Source organism: Loxodonta africana, chromosome 5 (genome assembly GCF_030014295.1).
Source record: "Loxodonta africana isolate mLoxAfr1 chromosome 5, mLoxAfr1.hap2, whole genome shotgun sequence".
In the NCBI taxonomy this organism is placed as follows: domain Eukaryota; kingdom Metazoa; phylum Chordata; class Mammalia; order Proboscidea; family Elephantidae; genus Loxodonta; species Loxodonta africana.
Genome location: NC_087346.1, coordinates 24644336 through 24667280, shown reverse-complemented (window position 1 = coordinate 24667280; position 22945 = coordinate 24644336). Strand labels below are relative to the sequence as shown.

At 38.6% G+C, this 22945-nt stretch overlaps 1 protein-coding gene across 2 annotated transcripts in view; it reads right to left on the bottom strand.

The window, feature by feature from the left end:
• Positions 1 to 22945, bottom strand: part of PRDM5 (PR/SET domain 5) — a 290703-nt gene that overhangs the window by 156806 nt on the left and 110952 nt on the right. For both annotated transcript variants that reach the window (XR_775716.3, XM_010590528.3), the window contains exon 3: positions 16412 to 16534. Coding sequence is in view for 1 of the 2 variants with exons in the window: in XM_010590528.3 (XP_010588830.1) it covers positions 16412 to 16534 (123 nt within the window). In the remaining variant the exon portion in view is untranslated. The remainder of the gene's footprint in view (positions 1 to 16411; positions 16535 to 22945) is intronic.

Here is a 22945-nt window from a genome sequence, read left to right as displayed (position 1 = left end):
CATAAGAAGGAGCAACACAGGTAGAAGGTTTGTTCTTGAGAAAGAAGAGGGGATGAATGCTTCTCTATGCTGGAAGAAGGCAAGAGAAGATACTTAGTGTACTTGTAAGAAGGTGTGAATGTTTGATATCTGGAAGTTGAGTAATATATAAGATTGTTTAATGCTCAATACAGGGAGGTCAACACAACTGGACTAAACTAAAAGCAAATAAGTTTCCTGAATAAATCGAATACTTCGAAGGTCAGCAAAGCAGGGGCAGGGGTTTGGGGACTATGGCTTCAGGGGACTTCTAAGTCAATTGGCAAAATAAAATCTATTAAGAAAACATTCTGTATCCCACTTTGAAGTGTGGCATCTGGGGTCTTAAAGGCTACCAAGCGGCCACCTAAGATGCATCAATGAGTCTCAACCCACCTGGGACCAAAGGAGAATGAAGAACACCAAGGTCACACGATAACTATGAGCCCAAGAGACAGAAAGGGCTACATGAACTAGAGACTTACATCATCCTGAGACCAGAAGAACTAGATGGTGCCTGGCCACAACCGATGACTGCCCTGACAGGGAACACAACAGAGGACCCCTGAGGGAGCAGGAGATCAGTGGGATGCAGACCCCAAATTCTCATAAAAAGACCAGACTTAATGGTCTGACTGAGACTAGAAGGACCCCGGCAGTCAGGGTCCCCAAACCTTCTGTTGGCCCAGGACAGGGACCATTCCCGAAGCCAACTTGTCAGACATGGATTGGACTGGACAATGGGTTGGAGAGAGATGCTGATGAGGAGTGAGCTACTTGCACCATGTGGACACTTGAGACTGTGTTGGCATCTCCTGTCTGGAGGGGAGATGGGAGGGTGGAGGTGGTTAGAAACTGGCAAAATGGTCACGAAAGGAGAGACTGGAAGGAGGAAGCGGGCTGTCTCATTAGAGGGAGAGTAAATAGGAGTATGTAGTAAGGTGTATATAAGTTTATATGTGAGAGACGGACTTGATTTGTAAACTTTCACTTAAAGCACAATAAAAATTATTTAAAAATATACACATATAAGACTGTTTATATTACCTTTTTAGTATACATCAGAACAATTGGGAAATGAATCTTCTTATAATATTTTTTAACATATTTCCAAACATTAAAACACACTACTATATTCTTTTATAGTAACACCCTCTTAACCACTGTATCTAAAGTGCTCTAGATTACAAATGACTTCTACATGTGATGTCTCCTCTAAGCCTTACAAATATTTCACTAGTTTTGGCATTTGATACGTTGAAAGTATCACTATGATTCATTCATTAATCATGTATTAATGTATATATTCATCACTGCTCTGAAATATACAAGTATTCTTCTGAGTCTTCTAGATAAAAATTGCCTATTATGCTCATCACTCCTCTATTTGGGAGAAGCTGGATACCAAAATCACATGTCAGACTGCCTGGGGATAAAAGCTCTTCTATGACTTCCAATTTATAGAAACTTGGGTTCAGTTTTTTCATGGGCAAAATAGAGATATACTTTCGGGAAAATTATGAGAGCTAAATTTAAAAAAAAAAATTTTTTTTAATAAAATAATATACATAAAGTGTTTAGCCCAGTACCTATTACATAGCAAACATTCTTCTTAACTATTCTTGTTGTCATCACAGCTCAGTAGGTAAGTGTTCAGCTGTTAACCAAAAGGTCAGCAGTTCAAATCCACTGTTCGCTCCTTAGAAAACCCGATGGGGCAGTTCTATTCTGTCCTGTAGGATCGCTATGAGCCAGAATCGACTTGACAGCAATGTTTTTTTGTTTTTTTACCATTACTATTAAACCTAATATACAGGGATGTGTTCCACACAATTGTGGTAGAGTGAAAACCAAGTTTTGAGGTCATCCTATCCACCTGCCCATCAAATTAAGCACTTTCTGGAAGTAACTTCCAGCACCATCTTCACCACTCTTCCACCAACCTGCAGAAATCATCATCCCTACTTTTCAGTCCAATACTAGATCTAAAAAGAACTAATTACTGCAATTACCTCACTTATTAAAAGGCTGGTGAGAAACAAAATCCTAAGGAACACCATATTCATTATTTCTAGAATCAAAGATAATACAATTAACATATACTATTTTGTAATCAGTAGATTTTACACATAGTAAAAACTGTGTTAACATTAAAAAAAAAAAGCTTTTTTTTTTTTTAAACATAAGGAAGTTCTAATTCTGCTCTGGCCTCCTCAGATAACTTGTAGTGTGACCTCAGAAAGATTACTTATTCCATCTAGTACCTGGTTTCTTTAACACTAACAGTAGAGGAGTATATTTGACCTCTGAGGTTCCTTCTGATGCAAAAATGTGATAATTTGATAAATTTTCATAATTGGCCAAAATGCCATAGTTTGAAATTGCATTTCATAAGCATGGGTAATCAATGTTTTTTCTGTTTATGCTTTTTTTTTTTTTTTTACTTGACAACCGACTTTCTAGAAGTAAAAAAATTATCATAGGGTTTCCCTGTGGGTTTTAGGTAATATCCACAGCGTTATACATCATATGTGTTATTAAAAAGCTAAGTGAAAAGTATTTCAAGGGATTATTATACCTTTATATACAGTATGACTCTAGTCCTACCATGAACTGAAACAAAGTATACATACTTAAACAAATCAAACAAAAAAAACCACTGCCATGGAGTCAATTCCAACTCATAGAGACCCTAAAGGACAGAGTAGAATTGCCCCATAGAGTTTCCAAGGTTATAATCTTCAAGGAAGCTGACTGCCACATCTTTCCCTCATGGAGCCAATGGTCAGCAAGTGCTTTAACCACAGCACCACTAGGGCTCCCAGAACATACTTATAGAAGTTTAATACAATTATATAAATGTTTGATAATAATCATTTTAAATTTGATAAAGTAATAAGCTACACAAAAGCCAGGCACATTCCAAAGTCCAGAAACGGGTGCAGAATAAAGTGACTTCCGGAAAGCTCTCAAGACCAATTTGGCTTATGAGTTAGATGAGAATATGGTTAGCCATGCCCCTTTTTGCTTCTGTCTCCTGTCTGCAAAACTAATAAAACAAACAGATGTGTAAACCACTGTAACGTGTACATAACCATATCTCAAAGGACTTAATTAACCACAGGAAAAGAAACCAGGAAATGGACCTGTTTTAATCTCTACCCACTCATGTGATTTAAGTAAAATGATCTTTCAATACCAGCTAAAGAAATCATGTGACACATTAGTCAACTGATTATTCATTTAATTAAATGTAATAAAAAGACAGTATGTATAATTTTGGCATAACTCTATCATGATTATTTAATGAGGGTCTAGACTCACATTAATACAAACAAAGCTTCAAGAGAATGCAACCCCCATGCTCAAATCTTAGAACTCCTCTTCCATTCAGACTCTACGTTTTCTTGATGCAATAAAGCGCCACAGGCAACAGCCTACAACTCAGTATGTAAGCTTCCTGTCCCCTTCCTCCAAGCTGTCTTTTTTGAGACAGTTCTAAGGATGAGTAAGAAATAAATAAGGATGATTAGATTAGAATCTAAAACACATTACCCTAATGCTTTGTGAGTCAGCAGTCATCTCAAAATTCTCAGAATTTTATATTTACTAAATACAATGTAACTTTGCTGTGCAAGTTACAATAATTGAGAGATATAAATTATGAAAGGAATGTTATACTTTTGAATATTTTATTAATTTAATAATGGAAAACAGAAAGTTCTATTTTACTTTGTATTGCTCTATATTGGCAAAACCTTTTATAGGAATCTATTTGTGTATTAGATGTAGTACAGGTTTCTTTGAACAGAAATTTCCCCAGAAAGCTCAGCTTCCATTGATGAAGAACTAAATGTAGCCAATTCTAATGTTCTATGTTATACACATTTTATTAACATCACCCTGTAATTTGTTTATGAATTACTTTAATACGAACCATTTTAAAAAATACAAAACTCACTATAAACGGTATCTCCAATTTTGAAAAATAAAAACGAAGTCATTTCCTTCTTTATGTTCAAACACAAAAAAAAAACTCACCCAGCAACAAGTGGTACACGTGCTTAACTCTGGGTATCTAGATTTTACCTTTAACATTTTTTTCTTCACTGCACCTGTAACAAATGCCTCCTCTTTTCATTGTATTCTTCTAGCAAGATCCTAAACTTTCTTCTTTTTAATTTCCACCATATCTCTTCTTGAACCTTGTAATGATATAGCCCAGTACAATGTATTTATTGCAGTGTTAATTCTCAAATACTAATCTTTCATTATTACATTTGGTAAGTATGATACTTCAAAGACAGTATCTCCTTAACCTTTGCCATTTCATTATTCTCTATGACAGTTTTCTGAGTTAGTCCAGACCACCATCATGTCTGGTGGTTAATTAAAGTACAGCCATGCATTGTTTAAAGTCCACAATACAGTCTGTGAAATAGGACCTTATGTGATTTGGACATTACGTGAACCCAGATTATATATAGTCAATCACCCGATTACGAACGAATTCTGTTCTTGAGTGTTTAAGTCAACTTTGCACGTAAGTCAGAAAAGTTAGGTATAGTTCATATCTCATGTCAGTTCATCAAATGTTTGTCTTAGTATATAGTATATATTGTACCTTAATATGCATAAAAAAATTAAAGGAACAGTTCCAGATACACTAAAATATCTTTAACATAATACAGTGATAACAATAATAATAACGTTTTGATACACATTGCAAAGTAGCACCCATTTGTTATTACAAATCATTGTACTTACCTTGAACATTTAATATAATAGGCTTTGCAGGGGATGGTTTGTAACTACTGGTTGTACATTTAAGACAGGTGTTCATAACCCAGGGACTGCATGTACTTAGCAAAGCTATATGGGACTCTGTAGTGTACCCATGTTAGCTAAATAGCCAAGATACTGTTCACATACACTACTGTACCATTATATGCCTAGGAGCACAACCGCTTTTTAAACAAGACACATGATATATCTGTGTTGCACATGGTAAGGTGCTGGATTCGCTACATCCAGTTACGTCCACTACCTCCCATTCTCTGATTGGAATTTCTGAACTCTTATTATAACCTCATGGGACCACGGATGTACAGGCAGTCAGACATTGCCCAAACAGACATTATGCAATGCATAACTGTATCTGAATTAAAGCCTCTGCTTGTCTGTGGCTATATTTGTGAAAAGACTTTTGATATTAATGATCAGGTGCTGTTGGCTGCACAGTAGTCTGGCTAAGGAACAGAAATACTTACATACTAGATTAAATTGTGTACACACATAGAATTACAAACTCAGCTCTCACAGAGTAAAACGTGTCACTCTGTCAGACCAAACAGTTACACGTAAATTATAAGGCAGGGTTCACATTGAAGCATTTGCTTTCTATAATGCAAGCAGACATAGCATTTCCCTAATCAACAAGGTACATTCAACTAGTTGTGCCCTATCAAGAAAGAGGGAAAACAGTTAACAAAGGGCACCAGTTCAATAAGCATTTACTGAGCCCCCAATAGATGCAACTGAACTACATGGACACTGGGAAAACAAACAACCTGACAAAGACTCTGTTCTTGGGGACTCACTAATTTCACTGAGCTCATAGATACGTAGTTTGGATTTCTATTCTGGAGGTTTTAGGAATACGTTTTGTGATACTTAATATTACCCAACAACTTGGTTATGATTCTCAGTGGTGTGGGGCACATTGAGATACTCCTCCTTCTAAAGTTTAAGTTGTTGCACATTGCCTCTCCTGCCACTAAAAAGGAGGCACAATGCCTGGTGGGCCTCTTCGAATTTTGGAGGCAACATATCCCTCATTTGGGTGTGCTAATCCGGCCTATTTATCAAGTGACTCGAAAGGCTGCTAGTTTTGAGAGGGGCCAAGAACAAGGGAAGGCTCTGCAACAGGTTCAGGCTGCCGCACAAGAAGCTCTGCCACTTGGACCATATGATCCAGGTGATCCTATGGTGCCTAAAGTCTCAGTGGCAGATAGGGATACTGTTTGGAGTCTTTGGCAGGCACCTATTGGTAAATCACAGAACAAACCCTTAGGATTTTGGAGTAAAGCCCCACCATCCTCTGCAGGTGACTACTCTCCTTTTGAGAAACAGCTTTTGGCTTGTTGCTGGGCATTAGTAGAGACAAGATCCTTAACTATGGACCACCAAGTTACCACATGGCCTGAGCTGCCCATCATGAGCTGGGTGTTGTCTGACCCACACGGTCATAAAGGTGAACATGCACAGCAGTACTCCCTCTTTAAATGGAAATGGTATATAAGAGATAGGGCTCATGCAGGACTTGAACATCCAAGTAAGTCACATGAGGAAGTGGCCCAAATTGTCCATGGTCTCTATTCCTGTCACATTACCTTCCCTCTCCCAGTCTGCACCAATGGCCTCACTGGGAGTTCCTTAGGATCAGTTGACTGAGGAAAAGAAAAGTCATGCATGGTTTACATATGGCTCTGCATGATACATAGCCACTACCTGAAAGTGAACAGCAGCAGTACTGCAGTCCCTTTCTGGGACTTACCTGAAGGACAGTGGAGAAGGAAAATCCTCCCAGTGGGCAGAACTTTAAGCAGTGTACCTGGTTGTTCATTTTGCTTGGAAGGAGAATTAGCCAGGTGTGCAACTGTATACCGATTCATCGTCTGTGGCCAATGGTATGGCTAGATAGTAAGAGACTTGGAAGGTGCATGATTGAAAAACTGGTGACAAGGAGGTTATGGGGAAGATGTATGTGGATAGACCTCTCCGAAGGGGACAAAGAAGTGAAGATATGTGTCTCTTGTGAATGTTCACCAAAGAGTAACCTCAGCAGAGGAAGATTTTAACAATCAAACGGATAGGATGACATGTTCCATGGATACCAGTCAGCCTCTTTCCCTAGCCACCCATCATTGCCCAATGGGCTCGTGAACAAAGTAGCCATGGTGGCAGGGATGCAGGTTATGAATGGGCTCAGCAACATGGACTTTCATTCACCAAGGCTGACTTGGCTACAGCCACTGCTGAGTGCCCAATCTACCAGCAGCAGAGACCAGCATTGAGTCCCCAGTATGGCACCACTCCTCCAGGTGATCAGTGGCAATCTGTTGACAGGTTGATTACATTGGACCGCTTCCATCATTAAAAAGGGCAGCATTTTGTTCTTATTGAGATAGACACTTATTGTGGATATGGATTTGCCTTACCTGCATGCAATGATTCTGCCAAAACTATTATTCATGGACTTACAGAATGCTTGACCCACCATCATGGTATCCCACACATCATTGCCTCAGATGAAGGGACTCACTTCACAGCAAATGAAGTGTGGCAATGGGCCCATGCTCACAGAATCCACTGGTCTTACCATGATCCTATCATCCTGAAGCAGCTGGCTTGAAAGAATGCTGGAATGGCCTCTTAAAGACACAATTACAGCACCAGCTAGGTGGCAGTACCTTGTAGGGCTAGGGCAATATTCTCTAGAAGGCTGTATATGCTCTAAACTAGCTTCCGATACATGGTGCTGTTTCTCCCAAAACCAGGATTCAGGGGTCCAGAACCAAGGGGTGGAAATGGGAGTGATGCCACCCACTATTACCCCTAGTAACCCACTCTCAAAATATTTTGCTTCTGTCCCCACAACTCTAATGTTCTGTGAATCTCAAGATCTTACTTCCAAAGGGAAGAATGTTCCCACTAGGAGACACAACACTGATTCCATTGAACTGGAAGTTAAGAATGCCACCCAGCCACTTTGGGGTCATCACGCCTCTGGATCAACAGGAAAAGAAAGGAGTTACCATATTGCCTGATGTGAATGATCCTGATTATCAAGGGGAAATGGGATTGATATAACATGATGGAGGTAAAGAAGAGTACTAATGGCACAGACCCTTCAGGAATGAAGGTTTGGGTCACCCCACCAGGCAAAGAACCATGACCAGCTGAGGTGTTTTCTCAGAGCAAAGGGAATATGGAATGGGTGATGGAAGAAAGTTGTTCTTAATATCAGCTATGACCACATGACCAGTTACAAAAGAGAGGGCTGTGACTGTTAGGTATATTTCTTCCTCATTTCATTGTGTGTGTGTATGTAGATGTATGTATATGTGTGTATCAAATGTCCTTGTTTTCTTCCTTCCTTTATCCCAATACTTATTATAAAATGTAAAAGGGGTTAGTGTATTTTTGGTGGTATCAAATTTTATTGTACGTTAAGCACAAGTATGACTTTATAATTGTCTTTATTTAGAGATTATGTATGGTTTAAGGAGATGTGCATAGGTGCCAAGTTGACAAGGGGTAGATTGTGATGGTTAATGTCATATGTCAACTTGACTAGGCTATGATTCTCAGTGGTTTTGCAGATGCTATGTAATTACCTTCCATTTTGTGATTCAATGTGAGCAGCCAATCAGCTGAAAGGGGAAGTTTCCTTAGGGGTGTGGCCTGACTCCAGTATATAAATGGATATTCTGGCAATGCTGCTCTCTTTCTTGACCTTGCACTCTTCTTGCTGCCCGACCTCCAGTTCTTGGGACGTAAGCCTGCAGAAGTCTCTGGCCTGCCACCTGACCTGCAAATTTTGGATTTGTCAACCTCCACAAACACATGAGCCAGCAGGGGTCTCCAGCCTGACACTTACCTGCAGATTTTGGGTTCATCAGCCCCCACAACCACATAAGCCAGCAGAGGTCTTCAGCCTGTCACCTGATTCACAGATTTGGGACTTGCCAGCCCCCACAACTGCATGAGCCATTTTCTTGAAGTAAATACCTCTCTATATACATTTATATATACTTCATTGATTTTGCTCTCCTAGAGAACCCAGGCTAGGACAGATCTGATTTAAAACATACACTTGGCACTCCCCGACCCTAAAAATAATAATTTTTCAGAATTTCTATCTTCTATATTCACTATGACCAATCCTATCATCAAAGGCCCCAAATCAATTAGGAAACCAGCACTAGCATTCCTGAGGCTTGTAGCCTCCTTTTGTTTATGCCTCAAAGGTAAGCTTTATTGGGTTACAAAATTATGGAAAGCATAAGGGCCTTTTATGGCGATGATTTCTGGGCACACTATCTACTAGTATCCTTTATTACCTATTCTGAAGGATATTTGACAGAAGGCAGAATGCAGATGTCTTCTAAAAAATACAATCTGCCAGCACAAAATCTAGCTTCTTTTAAAAAGCTAAAAAGTAGCTTAGCACAAACAAATAATCATAACCAACTTAAGCCTATCCCCAGGGTTGCCAAACCACTCTATCTAATAAAGGTCTCAGCACATGGCATAATAAGACACCTTCCCCACAGGGCATTTCTTCCATCTATAAAGAGATGCAAAAAGAGAATAAAAGCCACACAGCCACAGCTGGTAAAATATCCCAGTAAATGGTGCTCAAGTGGCCTCAAAGGAAGAATGATTACCTATGCATCTAACTACTGAGTACTCCAGTAGCTGGGCGTTCAGGCTATTGATGCCACAGTGAGGACCAGGCCCTTTAGGATTTGATCTCTCCACACAGCAGACTGGTTCTTGAGTGGTAGATATTTACTGAGAAGTCTACATGCACAGAATTATATTAGGTAACTTGAGAGAAATTTGTAAGAAAGAAAATAGATTTAACTCTATTTTCTATAAATTTTTTTTTTTTTTTTCTATATAGCCAAAAGTAAAATAGAGGCAAAAACTACAAACCTGGCGGGATAATGATAATGAAAATACTACACAAGTATATTGGTACATCCAGGGGCCAAATGTTTTACATATGTTATTTAATTTGATCTTTGAAATAATCTAAGAGGTAGGTGTCTTAGTCTCTTAGTGCTGTTATAACAGAAATACCACAAGTGAGTGGTTTTAATTAACAGAAATTTATTTTCTCACAGTTTAGGGGGCTAGAAGTCCAAATTCAGGGCACAGGCTGTAGGGAAAGGCTCTCTCTGTCAGCTCTGGGGAAATCCTTGTTTCTGCTTCCCTAGCATTCTTCTCAACGTTCCTTGGAGATGTCCACATGGTGTCTATCTTTCCCCCAATCATGCTTACTTGCTTCTCTGTCTATGCTGTTCTTTTTATTACTCAGAAATCTCTGGGTTTAGGATATGGCCTCATTAACATACAAAGAAAACTCAATTCCCACAAGGGATTATATCCACAGGTATGGAAGTCAGGACTCCAACTCATAATTAAAAAAAAATAAATTCAATCTATAATAGTAGGTACTATTACATCAATTTATGCTGAAGTGTCATGTTTTAAAGATTGTTTTTACTGCTGGAAAGGCAGGAATGTGGTCATCTTTTTAAATATAATATCTCCAGCTTTCAGCACAGTGCCTACCACGCAGCAGAAGCTCGATAGCTACAGGTTGAAAGAATGAGTTCAATAACTTGCTCCGCCACTGGGGGTCAGGGCAGAGAACCTACCTCAAGTACTTCAGACAATAAAACTCATTCTCTTTTCTACAGCTTTAAACTGTCTCTCTTAATATTATTAGATCTAGCCTGGGCTCTGATTTCCTTCTGATTCAGTATCAAATCCTTGCTTTTTCCACTCCAGCCTTACCACATCCTCCCGTAAAGCAAATTTTCCTCACTGATCATTGTGGTGGCCAGTCAAGGATCCCTACCTCAACTCTCTGTAGTCCCCTCTTGCACCGTACCACAGTTACTTTGTGTGACCAACACCATTCAACAGAAGTGATGGCATATAGTTTCCAAGATTAGGTTATAAAAGAGTGCAGCTCACTCTATTTCCCTCTCTTTCTCAGACCACTCTCTCTGGATGAAGCAAGCTGTCCTGCTGTGAACAGCCCTCAGGGAGGTCCACATGGTAAAAAACTGAAACCACCTGCCAACAGCAATGTGAGTGACCTTAGAAGTGTAACCTCCAGCCCAGTCAAGTCTTCAGAAACTGCAGCCCCGGCCAACAGCTTGACTGCAACCTCAGGAAAGTTCCTGAGCCAGAATCCCAGAACCACCAGATAAGTTGCTCCTAGATAACTAACCCTCAGAAACTGTGTGAGATAATAAGTGGTTTTTTGTCCTGAGCTGTTAAATGTTGGGGAGATCTATTACACAGCAACAGATAATTATACAATTATAAATATACACCCATAAAACTGGCTAGATGAAAACCAAAAAAAAAAACACCAAACCTGCTGCCATTGAGTCAATTCGACTCATAGCAACCCTATAGGACAGAGCAGAACTGCCCCCATAGAGTTTCCAGGGAGTAGCTAGTGGATTTGAACTGCCGAGCTCTTAACCACTGCATCACTAGGGCTCTGGAGGCTAGACGAAAGTCATTCTGAAAACTACCTCCAAAATCATACTCTAATAAAAGTGATTCATAAACATGAGAGGTTTTACTTAAAATCTTACTTGATCACTTTATAAATTATGTCAGGCCATAGGTAACAAAGCACAGGAGGTAAGAGAGTGGACGCTAAAGATCAATCCTCTGGATTCAAATTCTATCCCACCACTCACTGGCTGTGTTTCAGAATCCTCATCTGATAAAAAGAGATAATTACAGTATCTCCTGACAGGATCATGGTAAGAATTAAATGAGTTAATACATATAACTGCTTACTAGAGTAAGCTAGGTATTAGGAGCCATCATCATCATCATAACATGTACTTCACGGTCATCGCTACATATAATTTGTCTTTTATTTTAGGATACGTCTATGCATGCCCATTTACTCTGCCCATAAATTAACAGGTAATAAAATTTTCCTATTCCCCTCAGGAACATATGGCCACAATAGGGCTGGTGTTTAAAACTTCACATGACCAATTGCTTGCAATTTTATTTCAATTTAAACTTTTACCTTAATGAAAGACAAATATGTACCTCAATGGAAAATAACCCATTAAAAGAGAGATCTGCAAGTTATTTAACTGATATTTTAATGATATTATTGGGGAAAAAAAGTCATTTAGTTACACTATATTATTGCATAACAAATAAAATGCTAGAAAATACACTGCCATTTGCCTAAGAGACAGAAACAGAACTAAAAGAAAATATTTATAATTTTCTTGTATAAATAACGAAGGAAACCCTGCTGGCGTAGTGGTTAAGAGCTATGGCTGCTAACCAAAAGGTTGGCAGTTCAAATCCACCAGGCACTCCTTGGAAACCCTATGGGGCAGTTCTACTCTGTTTTATAGGGTCACTATGAGTTGGAATCGACTTGATGGCAGTGGGTTTGTTGTTTTTTTTTTTTTTTTTGGTTTATAAGTAATGAATGCTTTTGATATTTCTTTTTGTTGGTTGGTTGGTTGGTTGCTTGGTTCTATTTGATTCAGTTTGAATTCTGCATCAACACTATTTGACAAGCCTGTGGATCTCAGAAGCTTGATGACAATGGAGAAAGGCCTACTCATGCTTTAAAAACATCTAAGTTACTGTTCCCTTTGGAGAGCACATTTGATCTACCAGCTGTGCCATATTAAAATGCCATGTATCACCAGAGAAGACCCTGGGGTAAACTGCCAAAGACTGCCCACCTCACACAAGGCAGAGTTGGTAGGTAGATCAAATAATACGTAATAAAAGACTTCTAGTAATGGGGAATCCAAACTGACATCAGAATTGGAGTAGACCTGTGTTGATATCACAAACTCAGCACAATGCTCACTGCCCACTCAATTTGTCTAGATTGTCCCCACATCCTGGTGCCCCTTATGAGGTAGATCATAAACCCAAATATTTTTCATGTTTTCCTCTTTCTTAACACACCAAGTCACCTTTTCATTTCTGTTGGTAATATATTGAAAAATTCCCTGGGAAGACATGTGTGTAAATATGTCCTTAAGAACAGAAGATGTAACACTATATCTCTGAAACTTTCAAAGAATGGAGTTTCAACTCTAAATGGCACTGATTCTGTATTAACATAGTTTTCTATCAAAAGACCAGAATTTTTCAAAGCCTGCAAAACACTGAGCAAGCCAAATTTTTTTAAGTACTACATATATATTCCTACTTGTTCTTTAGTGTAATAAAATTAACATTTATTAGGAGTTTATTAATTCTTCCAGTTCATTTTGAGCCATATCTTTCTCATTTAGAATTTTTAGTTGTAGTTAGAAATAATTTTCAGAAGTTTGAACATACAGTTCAACTGATCACTCTGAAATTGATGCGTGCAGGAAAGCTGTTTGCTTACTAGATCCTTTTCCAATAATGCAGATATTTAAATCATCATTTCCAAAGCCAATTTTCCAAAATCAAATAAATTGCAAAGCTTGAAATATAAGAGTCTCCAAGAAGGAGTTTCCAAGCCTCTGCCAAAACAGGCCTCAAATTCTTAATCTCTTGTCCAAAAAAATTGGACACAGTATTGACGTTTTCCACCAAGCAAGCCACATAGCCCCAAATGTTTCTCATTTACTCCACTCCTGGGACACAGGGCTCAAATAAAAAATTTCCTGAATACCCCAAATTTCAGATGCAATTTTGAATCCAAGTGATTCATAATGCTATGCAGGAAACATTATGATCTTCTGTTACCAATTCAGTGTTTCTGGTATTAGCCTGGAATGCAATCCTCAAGAGACCATCCCAGCCAATCAGAAGCCTGACATTGCTTTCAACCATGTGCCCCGACTATTATACTCTCTGTCCCTAGCTCTGGTGTGATCTTGATCCCTGAGCAATCTACTGTTCCAGCTACTGTTCAAGTAAGAAAGATCCTACCTCAGGGGAGCTAACAACAATCTCCATTGTGTTTTATGACAAGAAACATGGTAATAGTGCACTTGACCTTCACACCCACCTGGGACAGGAAAGGGCAAAACAAGTGTTAAAAGAAATTAAAGGCACTGTCATTACTTTTGCACCAAAAGACTCTTATTCTCTAAACAAACTTAGATTCTAATTAAATTTAAATGTGAATTTTTCACAGTCTCTAATTAATTTACATGAGTCCTATTCCAATCCTACCCCAATGTATTCCCCATTATTGAGCTAAATAATAATTTATTGGAGAAGCGAAGTGGCAAATGTCATCATTTATAGATAGCCATTCTCTCTCAAGGAAAGAATCACAGTGGCCATAAAGGAAGAAAAGTACTGCATTGAATGCACTGACTCCACATGAAAACCGTAAATCCTAGAAAATACGGGTACTAAAAAAGAGAAAGAAGCATAGGAGCCTACAAAATGATGAATAAATAGGACACAGGATAGCAAAAGTGGACGGTAAAAGATCAAGATAAACACTTATTGATATATATAGTTTTCCTTTCAAAGGATCATTATAAGCAAAAGTCTGAGGCAAAAGGCAAAGCCTAACACCTTGAAAGTTTGGGCCAATGAGGACAGCTATTAACTCCACAAGAATAACAGTAAACAAGAAGAAATTACTTAAACTAAAAGAATTTGGAGAAAACTGAAAACCATTATTTAATCCTAAGGAGAAAAACTGGTTTGCCTTAAGTAAACTTCATGGTTCTATAGGCAATTTTCATATTGGTAACATTTACAAAGAAATACTTAAATTGAGTTTATAAATCATGACATACCTGAAGATCCCATGAGTTTACCTCAGAAAATGATAAATAAAATAAATAAATAAATAAAACTAATGTCTACAGGTAAAAAAAAGAAGAAGGCCATTTTAAGTCTGTGGTTGGATTAATGCATGTCATGAATATGCTGAAAAGTGGCTTGAATCTTTCTGGCTGTCCAAAGTTCTATTTTTCATCCCAACATAGCCCTTTGATAAGAGTCATCTCTCATTTAACTATACAAAAAAAGACGGTAATCACATTGACTTTCTAATACTTATTTTTATTTGAAAGAAACCTGGTTAGTTGACAACAGCAGGAAATGGAATATTCTAGATGACTGTGTTTTCTGGTCTTTAAAACAATTTCATTTATTTTCCCTGTTGCCACTGTTGATTTTATACTCAGAATTGAGTGAAATCAGCATTAAAAAAAAAAAAAACTCACTGCCATGAAGTAGATTCCAACTCATAGCATCCGAATAGGACAGGGTAGGACTGCCCCATAGGATTTCCAAGACTAAATCTTTACAGAAGCCGACTACCACATCTTTCCCCCTGGGAGCAGCAGGTGGGTTCAAACCACAGACCTTTCAGTTAGCAGCTGAGCGCTACAACACTACATTCACCAGACCTCCTGAGTTAGCATAAATTATTAGCAGCAAATTATTAAACTCTCATACTTATGAATAAATGATATGTATATTTAAGTTTCTAGAACAGTGTTCATGGTAGAAACTCAATGTTGCCTTATTTTTTTCCTTCCCTGCTTGCTTCTGCCAATCATAGTTTTGCTTCCTCTTCTGTGGTTTAGGATCTGAGAGGCCGGGCTTTCATGCGTGCTCAGTCAATTCTCTGCCAGAGCATAAATCCAAAACCCCTTGCCCTCGAGTCGATCTGACTCATAGCAACCCTATAGGACAGAGTAGAACTGCCCCATAGGGTTTCCAAGGATCAGCCGGTGGATTTGAACTGCCAGCTTGTAGTTAGCAGCCAAGCTCTTAACCACTGTGCCACCACAGCTCCGCGAGAACATAATGTTTCTTTATTCTCTTGGTCATCTAATCAATTAATTTTAATTACAGACCACACTATAAACTCCCTCTTTTTTATCTTCTTGCCTTAGTTCCCACTGAGGGTATAAGTTCACCTTACAGTTGCATCAGAGCCAAATGTTATGTGCCGCACTACAATCACTAGGGTTCAGATTCATGGTGACCCCTTGTGTTCTGATTCAGAGTAGAACTGAGCTCCATAGGGTTTTCAATGGCTGTGGTCTCTCAGAAATAGATTGCCAGGCCTTTCTTCTGAGGTATGTCTGAGTAGACTTGAACCTCCAGACCTTTCGGTTAGTAGCCAAACACTTAATTGTTTGCACCATTCAGGGGACTCCATACTAAGATACAGGGATAAAAAATTCAATAAAACAAGGTTTCCACTGTCAAGAAGCTCAAAATCTAGTCATGGGGAATATACTCAAGCAAACTTTCTCCATGAAACCTTTCCCAACCAACCACACAGAGCATAGACCATGAGCCAAACGTACATCAATAAACATTTGCTGAATGAATTAAGAGTACTTGAAAACAAGATCTGCCAAGCACAATAGCAGACTGTATAATTTATTCCCTCAAGAGTTCTCATAAAGGGAGTGTTCTGGTGTCAGTTTATAGCTAGGCTTGCCCCTTCCTGCATATGTTGCCTCTGTAAGATTTTTCTACTTTTATGAGTTAGTTACCATTATTTGAAGTAGGTCATTGGGAAATAAATTTAAAATAGGGAGGACAGTTATAAATTAATTCATTCCCCTCAAAATGCATAGTACAAATAAGAAACAAATAAGCTCACCTGAATCGCAGCCAAGTTCTTCTGCTCCTGAGATGGTGCCTCATGAACGAAGCGAAGCCAGTTGGAGTGTCGTGGGTTGGTGGCATCCAAAATGTACAGAACTTCTCCCTTACTCCCCCGAACCTGAAACACAGAAGACTTCTGGGTTCACACTCGATTCAGTATTAGTCATATTAAACATATCAAGGATAAGACATGATATTTTTTTCATAAGTACATACCTTTTTGTTGACAGGTATTAACTAGATGTTGGAGTGACATGTCCTCTTCCCTTAAACACAAATAGAGCCTACCGTTTCCTTTGGCAGATGTCTAGATGACACAGTTGCAATCAGCACTCAGAAACATCCTGATCCTGTGCTAATAGCTCTTTTCTGGTCAAAATTATTTCTCTTCCTATACATATGTGTTCCAATCACAATTATTCAGAGGATAATCATAATTTCAAACCACCTTCTTTTTTCAACAAGAAGGGTGGTGATGCTCACCTCCCATTTGAGGGGGGAAATGGGACGTTGGAGAAATTTCTGTTACTGAATTTAACTCTTACTGAATTTAACTAATTTAACCAGTGGAAATCTGACATCATTGGACCATAATTTCACACTAGAGGATGAATGAAACAGGTTTTATTTTGTCTTTTCTTGACGTGCAAATTGATTGCTGAGAAAGACTATGGGCTCCATTTCCTGTCTTCGTGCTGTAAGCCCTTCTGATCAGATCTACTCTACATTTGACTGGGGAGAAGAGGTTAATTCCCAAAGGAGCAGGTAGCCCCATCAGACTTAAATCTAAGTTGCTTGGACTCTCACTCTTCAAAATTCCTGCACCATAGGTTACTGGACACTTGTCCAGTTTAATAAAGAATATACACCAATTCCCATTCAACTATTATTTTTTGTTTATATTCAGTAAGAATTCAGAAGAAGTGGGGAGAAGAAACGAGCATTTAGCACCCAAATCTCCAAGAGCCCACCAAAAAACCCACTGCCGTCGAGTTGATTCCGACTCATAGTGAGCCTATAGGACAGAGTAGAACTGCCCCATTGAGTTTCCAAGGAGCACATGGTGGATTCGAACTGCCGACCTCTTGGTTAGCAGCTGTAGCACTTAACCAGTAAGCCACTATCATTTTACCTTTGCAGTTTTTAGGTGGGGAAAAACAAAATCCAGATTTCCAAAATTTTATTTTATAAAATAAAGCACAACCAGCCCAATATATATATTTCCAAGACACATTTAGACAATCACTCACTCACTCAACAAATATTTATTGAATGCCTACCATGTGAGAGGCACTTCTTAAAGCTCTAGGTATCTTTCAGTGAACAAGACAGATAAAGCCTCTGACCTCACTGCACTTAAAAGAAACAAGTAAACATAGAATATAACTTCAGATAAAGATAAGAACTATGAAAAGAACTAAAGCAGAGTAGGATGAAAAAGAGTGATGAAAAAGGGCTGTGTTAGATGAGATGACCTAAGAAGTTTTAAATAAAAGGATGGAATGAGCCAGTGGAAGGCTGGGAGGCAGAGAGAACAGCAAATAAAAGGCAAGAAGAACAGTAGAAACTAATTAGACATATTCAATGAAGAGCAAGAAGGCCATGGTGGCTAGAACAGAAGGAGCAATGAGAAAATGACAGACACTGAACTCAAACAGGTTGGCAGAGACCAGATTATGCACCATCATACAGACCAAATATCCACCTACAGAGGTCAAGTTTCCCCAAAACTGTTACAAGAAAATCTGCTACATGCAATGCAAAGACTGCGGGGGGGAGGGGGGAGGACACCTTCCTCCTATTATCTTATACACTGACATATCTGACACATTTCTCAAACAATTCCTATTTTCTTAAATGCCCAAGGACTCTCAAGGATCATTTTAAGTCTCCCTAATGAAATACCAGACCCTCAATGGAAAGCAAGAACGTTGTAGTTGCTAAAAGAGGAACTTTGGACAATAAATACCTCATATTTGTATTTCATATGCTTAGGTGTAAATCCATGGAAATTTGTAACATTTGTCACTACACAAACACACTGAGAAGATCTGCTTTGGGAGGTGCTTGAACATTGTCCTGCTTTCCTGCTTACCCACGACTCAGAACCTTACTGCACACTCGGTAATGCCAAAAATGCCCAACAATGCTGCTATGAAGATAGAGTGTACTGTCTAAACCTCTCCCTGCAGGAAGACACCCCACACATTTCTTTAAGTAAATAATTTATAGTATTTGTGTATAAACCCCTTCCTTTCCAGGTTCCTTTATAAGCTATAGTGACAACACTCCAATTTCTATAGACAAACAGCTAAATTAAACAGATCATCCACTAAACACTTGAGAGAAAAAATGTTCTCAGAGCAATTAAAATTTTAAATCTTCAATTATTGTTGAAATCCACAACAATCCAAGTAATTTTCTGTGGTTGGGCATTGATGGGTTTGCCCACGGCAGATCTCAGTCTCAGAGAGGGTAGCACTACTTACAGAGATGAGTTTACGGCCCTTTTTAGTCATACATTTGTTACTCAGTATGAAGCACAATATACATCAGATGTGTTTGTCATTTGGAATTCCTTCTTCAAAGATATGAAACATACAAACATACAAAGATTTCTCTGTGAGTTATTATAATAAAGCACATTTGGGTTTTAACCAGGGGCATTGTTTGTTCTTTATATATTTCAGCTTCTTCCCAGGCCCTCTGGCTCCAACTAAGTTCAATTACTCAGCATTAGTAACTCGTTTTCCTTCCCAGTCCATTATCTTTTCACACAATATTCAGGCTTGAGAGAAATGCATGATTTAATTTTACATGAAATTCTTCTGAAATGTGTCCCTTTCAGTACATCGAAATTTACATACTGATTTATTATTCCTTTTATTCTCATTACAACCCTATTACAAGCAACAATGTATGCTGCCTACACAGTTCCTATTTTTTGTTCATTAACAAAGCCACTGCCAAACATCTTTTTTTATTCCGATCACCTTTGTTATTTCAACCCAAGTGGCTTTTACGTTCCGACGCAGTCTTTTGCTGGCTACCTGTTTTCTCCAGCTTTCACGCAGCTGATCGTTTCCTTCATCCCACCACCCAGTCTTCAGTGCTTTCTTAAAGCTGTTAGATCACCTGCTTGCAGGACTTTCATCTCCCCACCCTAACCACAGCATTATCCTGGCTGGGACAGCATCTAACTAAAAAAGACACACAAAAATAATCTAATCCATCCTTCTTCTTGCCAGCAAAATCAAACCAAAACAACTCCAGACAGATGGCTACTATTAAAGTCTCCAGTTATCTGTTTTAATTTGATACTAAACGCTGAGGTAATAAACTAAACATCTGAAAAATCTCATGCATACGGAAAATTCAAAATCCCTCTTAGTGCCATCCATGTGCCAGCATCTCATCAACCATCGCAGCTAAAGGGTATTTTTTTTTTTTTCATTTCTGCCAAAACTAGTCTTCCAAATTTCATCTTTTATTTGAATTTTTATGGAAGTGAGGTATATTGGTTGCTGTTCTACTTAGGATTGTCATCTGCATTCCTGGGGTCTGTAATGAAGTCAACATTCTCATCTCCTAGTAAAAATCATCTCAATCCCAAGATCTGTTTGATTTGAACAGACTTCCCACACCAGTTTCCCAAAAAGAGTTAGCTAAAATAGGAAAGAAACCCTCATGTGAAAATGAAAACCTTCACATTTCAATACAGTCAGTCATATCTCTATGAATTTTCCACTTTATATTAAATGAAAATTTTCTCTGTTTAGGAACTTAACAGGTTGTAACCTCTGTTAAAGGACACCTACAGCACTTTTCAAGTGTCTTGAGAGAAAGAATGTGTTAGTCATTACTACCATGGATCTATACATTTTTCCAGACTAACCATTAGCAGTACAGAATGTAAAGTCACACTTTATTTTGTCTTTCCACCCAGAAAAGCACAGAGGAAACCACAAAGAGATTCAGCTCACTTACAGAAAACCCTAACATGTAAGTGAAAGAGAAAATCGGAAATAAGTATGCAGTACAAATCTTTTGGTCCTAAATTTACATTTCGGGGGAGCTAACTTATGACAACTACAGACAGAAAAGAAATTGATTTATTATTTGGATGGTTCATTTTCATAGGAGAAGGGTCTATAATGTTGCTTTATAATTCCCTTCAATCATTTCAAACTCCTGAGAAACTTCTAACTCACTACATACCTATCATCAGGGTTCCCAGAGCAAAGCTAATCAGCCAGCCCTGTCTCCAGCAGTAGTAAAATGTAACTGATAGATATAATTTTATTTAACATATGGTAAAATTTAATGGCAGTGAAATATAGTCAGTTCCAAATGGATGGCAATAATGTCCTTGATGAGAAATCACGGTGTGTTGTGTTGTATGATTTATTTACTAAAGAAAATATATTTCCCTTTCTGTCTTTCAAGAAAGTTTTCAAAACAAGATAATTTTAAGCAATAAGATTTAGAGTATGGATGTCTTTAGAATATAAAATCATCATAGTTTTATATTTAAAATACAAACATTTTTTTTGTGCAACTGTTCTTAAATGAAGTAATGCCATATGCCATGCTTTCAGTGTTTAATTAACCCGACTTCCAGATATCTTTAGGCGCTCAAAACATCAAATGCGTTGTAGTAATCAATTCTGGCAGCACAGCATTGTCAGATTTAAACCAGAGACAGACACTTTCAGAAATCAGTAAAGATCATCACGAAGAAACTGCAGTGATTTATGATTTCTAAGCAGAGAATAGTTTCAGATTTTTTTTTCCTGTTGATTTTTCAAAGAATTCTGTCTAGAATTTTTGCTTGCTTTGGTGCTTATAAACACACACGCATGAGCACACAAACACACACACACACACACATACACACACGCATCACTGAAGCTTATCTGCTTCTATCTCATACCCTCCCTTTCTCACCTGGGACACTGTCAGATACTCCTGACCCATGGACCCCCCTGCCTTCACGTAGGAAAGCAGACAGGCTTTTACAGATCTGTGACTTTACTGAATAGCATCCAGAACATAATATGGACAAAGCTAATACTTAGCTTAAAAGGAATGATGAGAGAAGCAAAGTCTACTTTTGTTACTTGTTTTTTGTTGATGGTGCTGATTGCCGCTGAGATGATTCGGACACATGGCAACCCCGTATGTACAGAGTAGAGTTGCTCCATAGGGTTTTCAAGGCTGTGACCTTTCAGAAGCAGATCGCCAGGCCTTTCTTCCAAGGTGCCTCTGGGTGGGTTTAAACACCCAACCTTTCAGCTAGTAATCAAGTGCTTAACTGTTTGTGCCATGCAGGGACTCTGTTACAAATATTTAGGGCCCTAAATATTTCAAGGTAGAAGAAGTCTCAGAAAAGCATTGTGGAGGTAAAAATGCTGGACTAGGAATCAAAAACTCAGAGTTACCCAGGGCTCAGGCTGTATTACTTTGGGTGAGTCATTCTCTGTCACTGTGCACAGTCTACTGACCTCTAAACAGGAGGGACAGTCCCTGCCCTGTAGGCCTCACATATATATATCCTTTCTTTTAGGAGTTTATGGTAAAGACTATGCAGGTTTTTGTGCATAAACAGTGTGACATCTATTCTGGCTGCTCAGTAGCCTTTTGTTTACTTTGCAATTTTTGTGCAAGCATCAAATGGGATAAGGTGCATGACAGTGCCTAATACACTACTAGATATTATACGATCATAACGTTTGAGTGAAATGAACAAACTGAACCCACAGTGGCTAACGGACACCTTAAAGACACTCAATTTTCAATGACACAGCTGGGAAGACACACACCGTATTTTTTGCCATGCCAGCTTCTCCTAGGAACGAACATTCCCTTTGAGCTGCTGCCCTGAATCCAGACTTCCAGTGTCCAGAACTCTGAGAAAATAAATTTCTGATTTTTAAAACCACCCATTTGAGGCACTATTTGTTACAGTAGCACTAGCAAACTATTACTGTCATAACACAATGGAAAGATGTCAAAATATGATTCTGGCATAAAATTCATGAAAGGCCGTTGAGTGCCTCAGTAAGGCTAATCTACAATGTGCCCTCAAAGTTACAGAGTTCAGAAAAGGCAGTCTTCTCTAAGAAATAGATCTCTACTTGCTTCTGAAAGATTTAGACTCCTTGCTCCAACTTTCTAGCTAAAGCTCTTACTTTTTATCATCTGAATGAGAACAGAAAGACTGACTCACAGATAGGGCCACCAACACCCACGTTGCGCATGCTTCTCTTTCAATATTTTCTAAAATTCTGCCAAAAGGCTCACGTTGCCAGGAGATGGGATCACTGTAATAGAAATATCTCTGTGCTACAGACAAAGCTGTGTCTGGCCTCAATAAGTGCTTTGGCAACAAATGCCCTGGCAGGGAACACCATCGAAACCTGGGACACAAATATTACAGCAGAAAATGTTTTCTGATATAGAAAACTGGGGCTTTCCCCTTGACCTGATTCTTCTCGCAGCAGACATTACTCCCCCTGGCCAAGGGAGT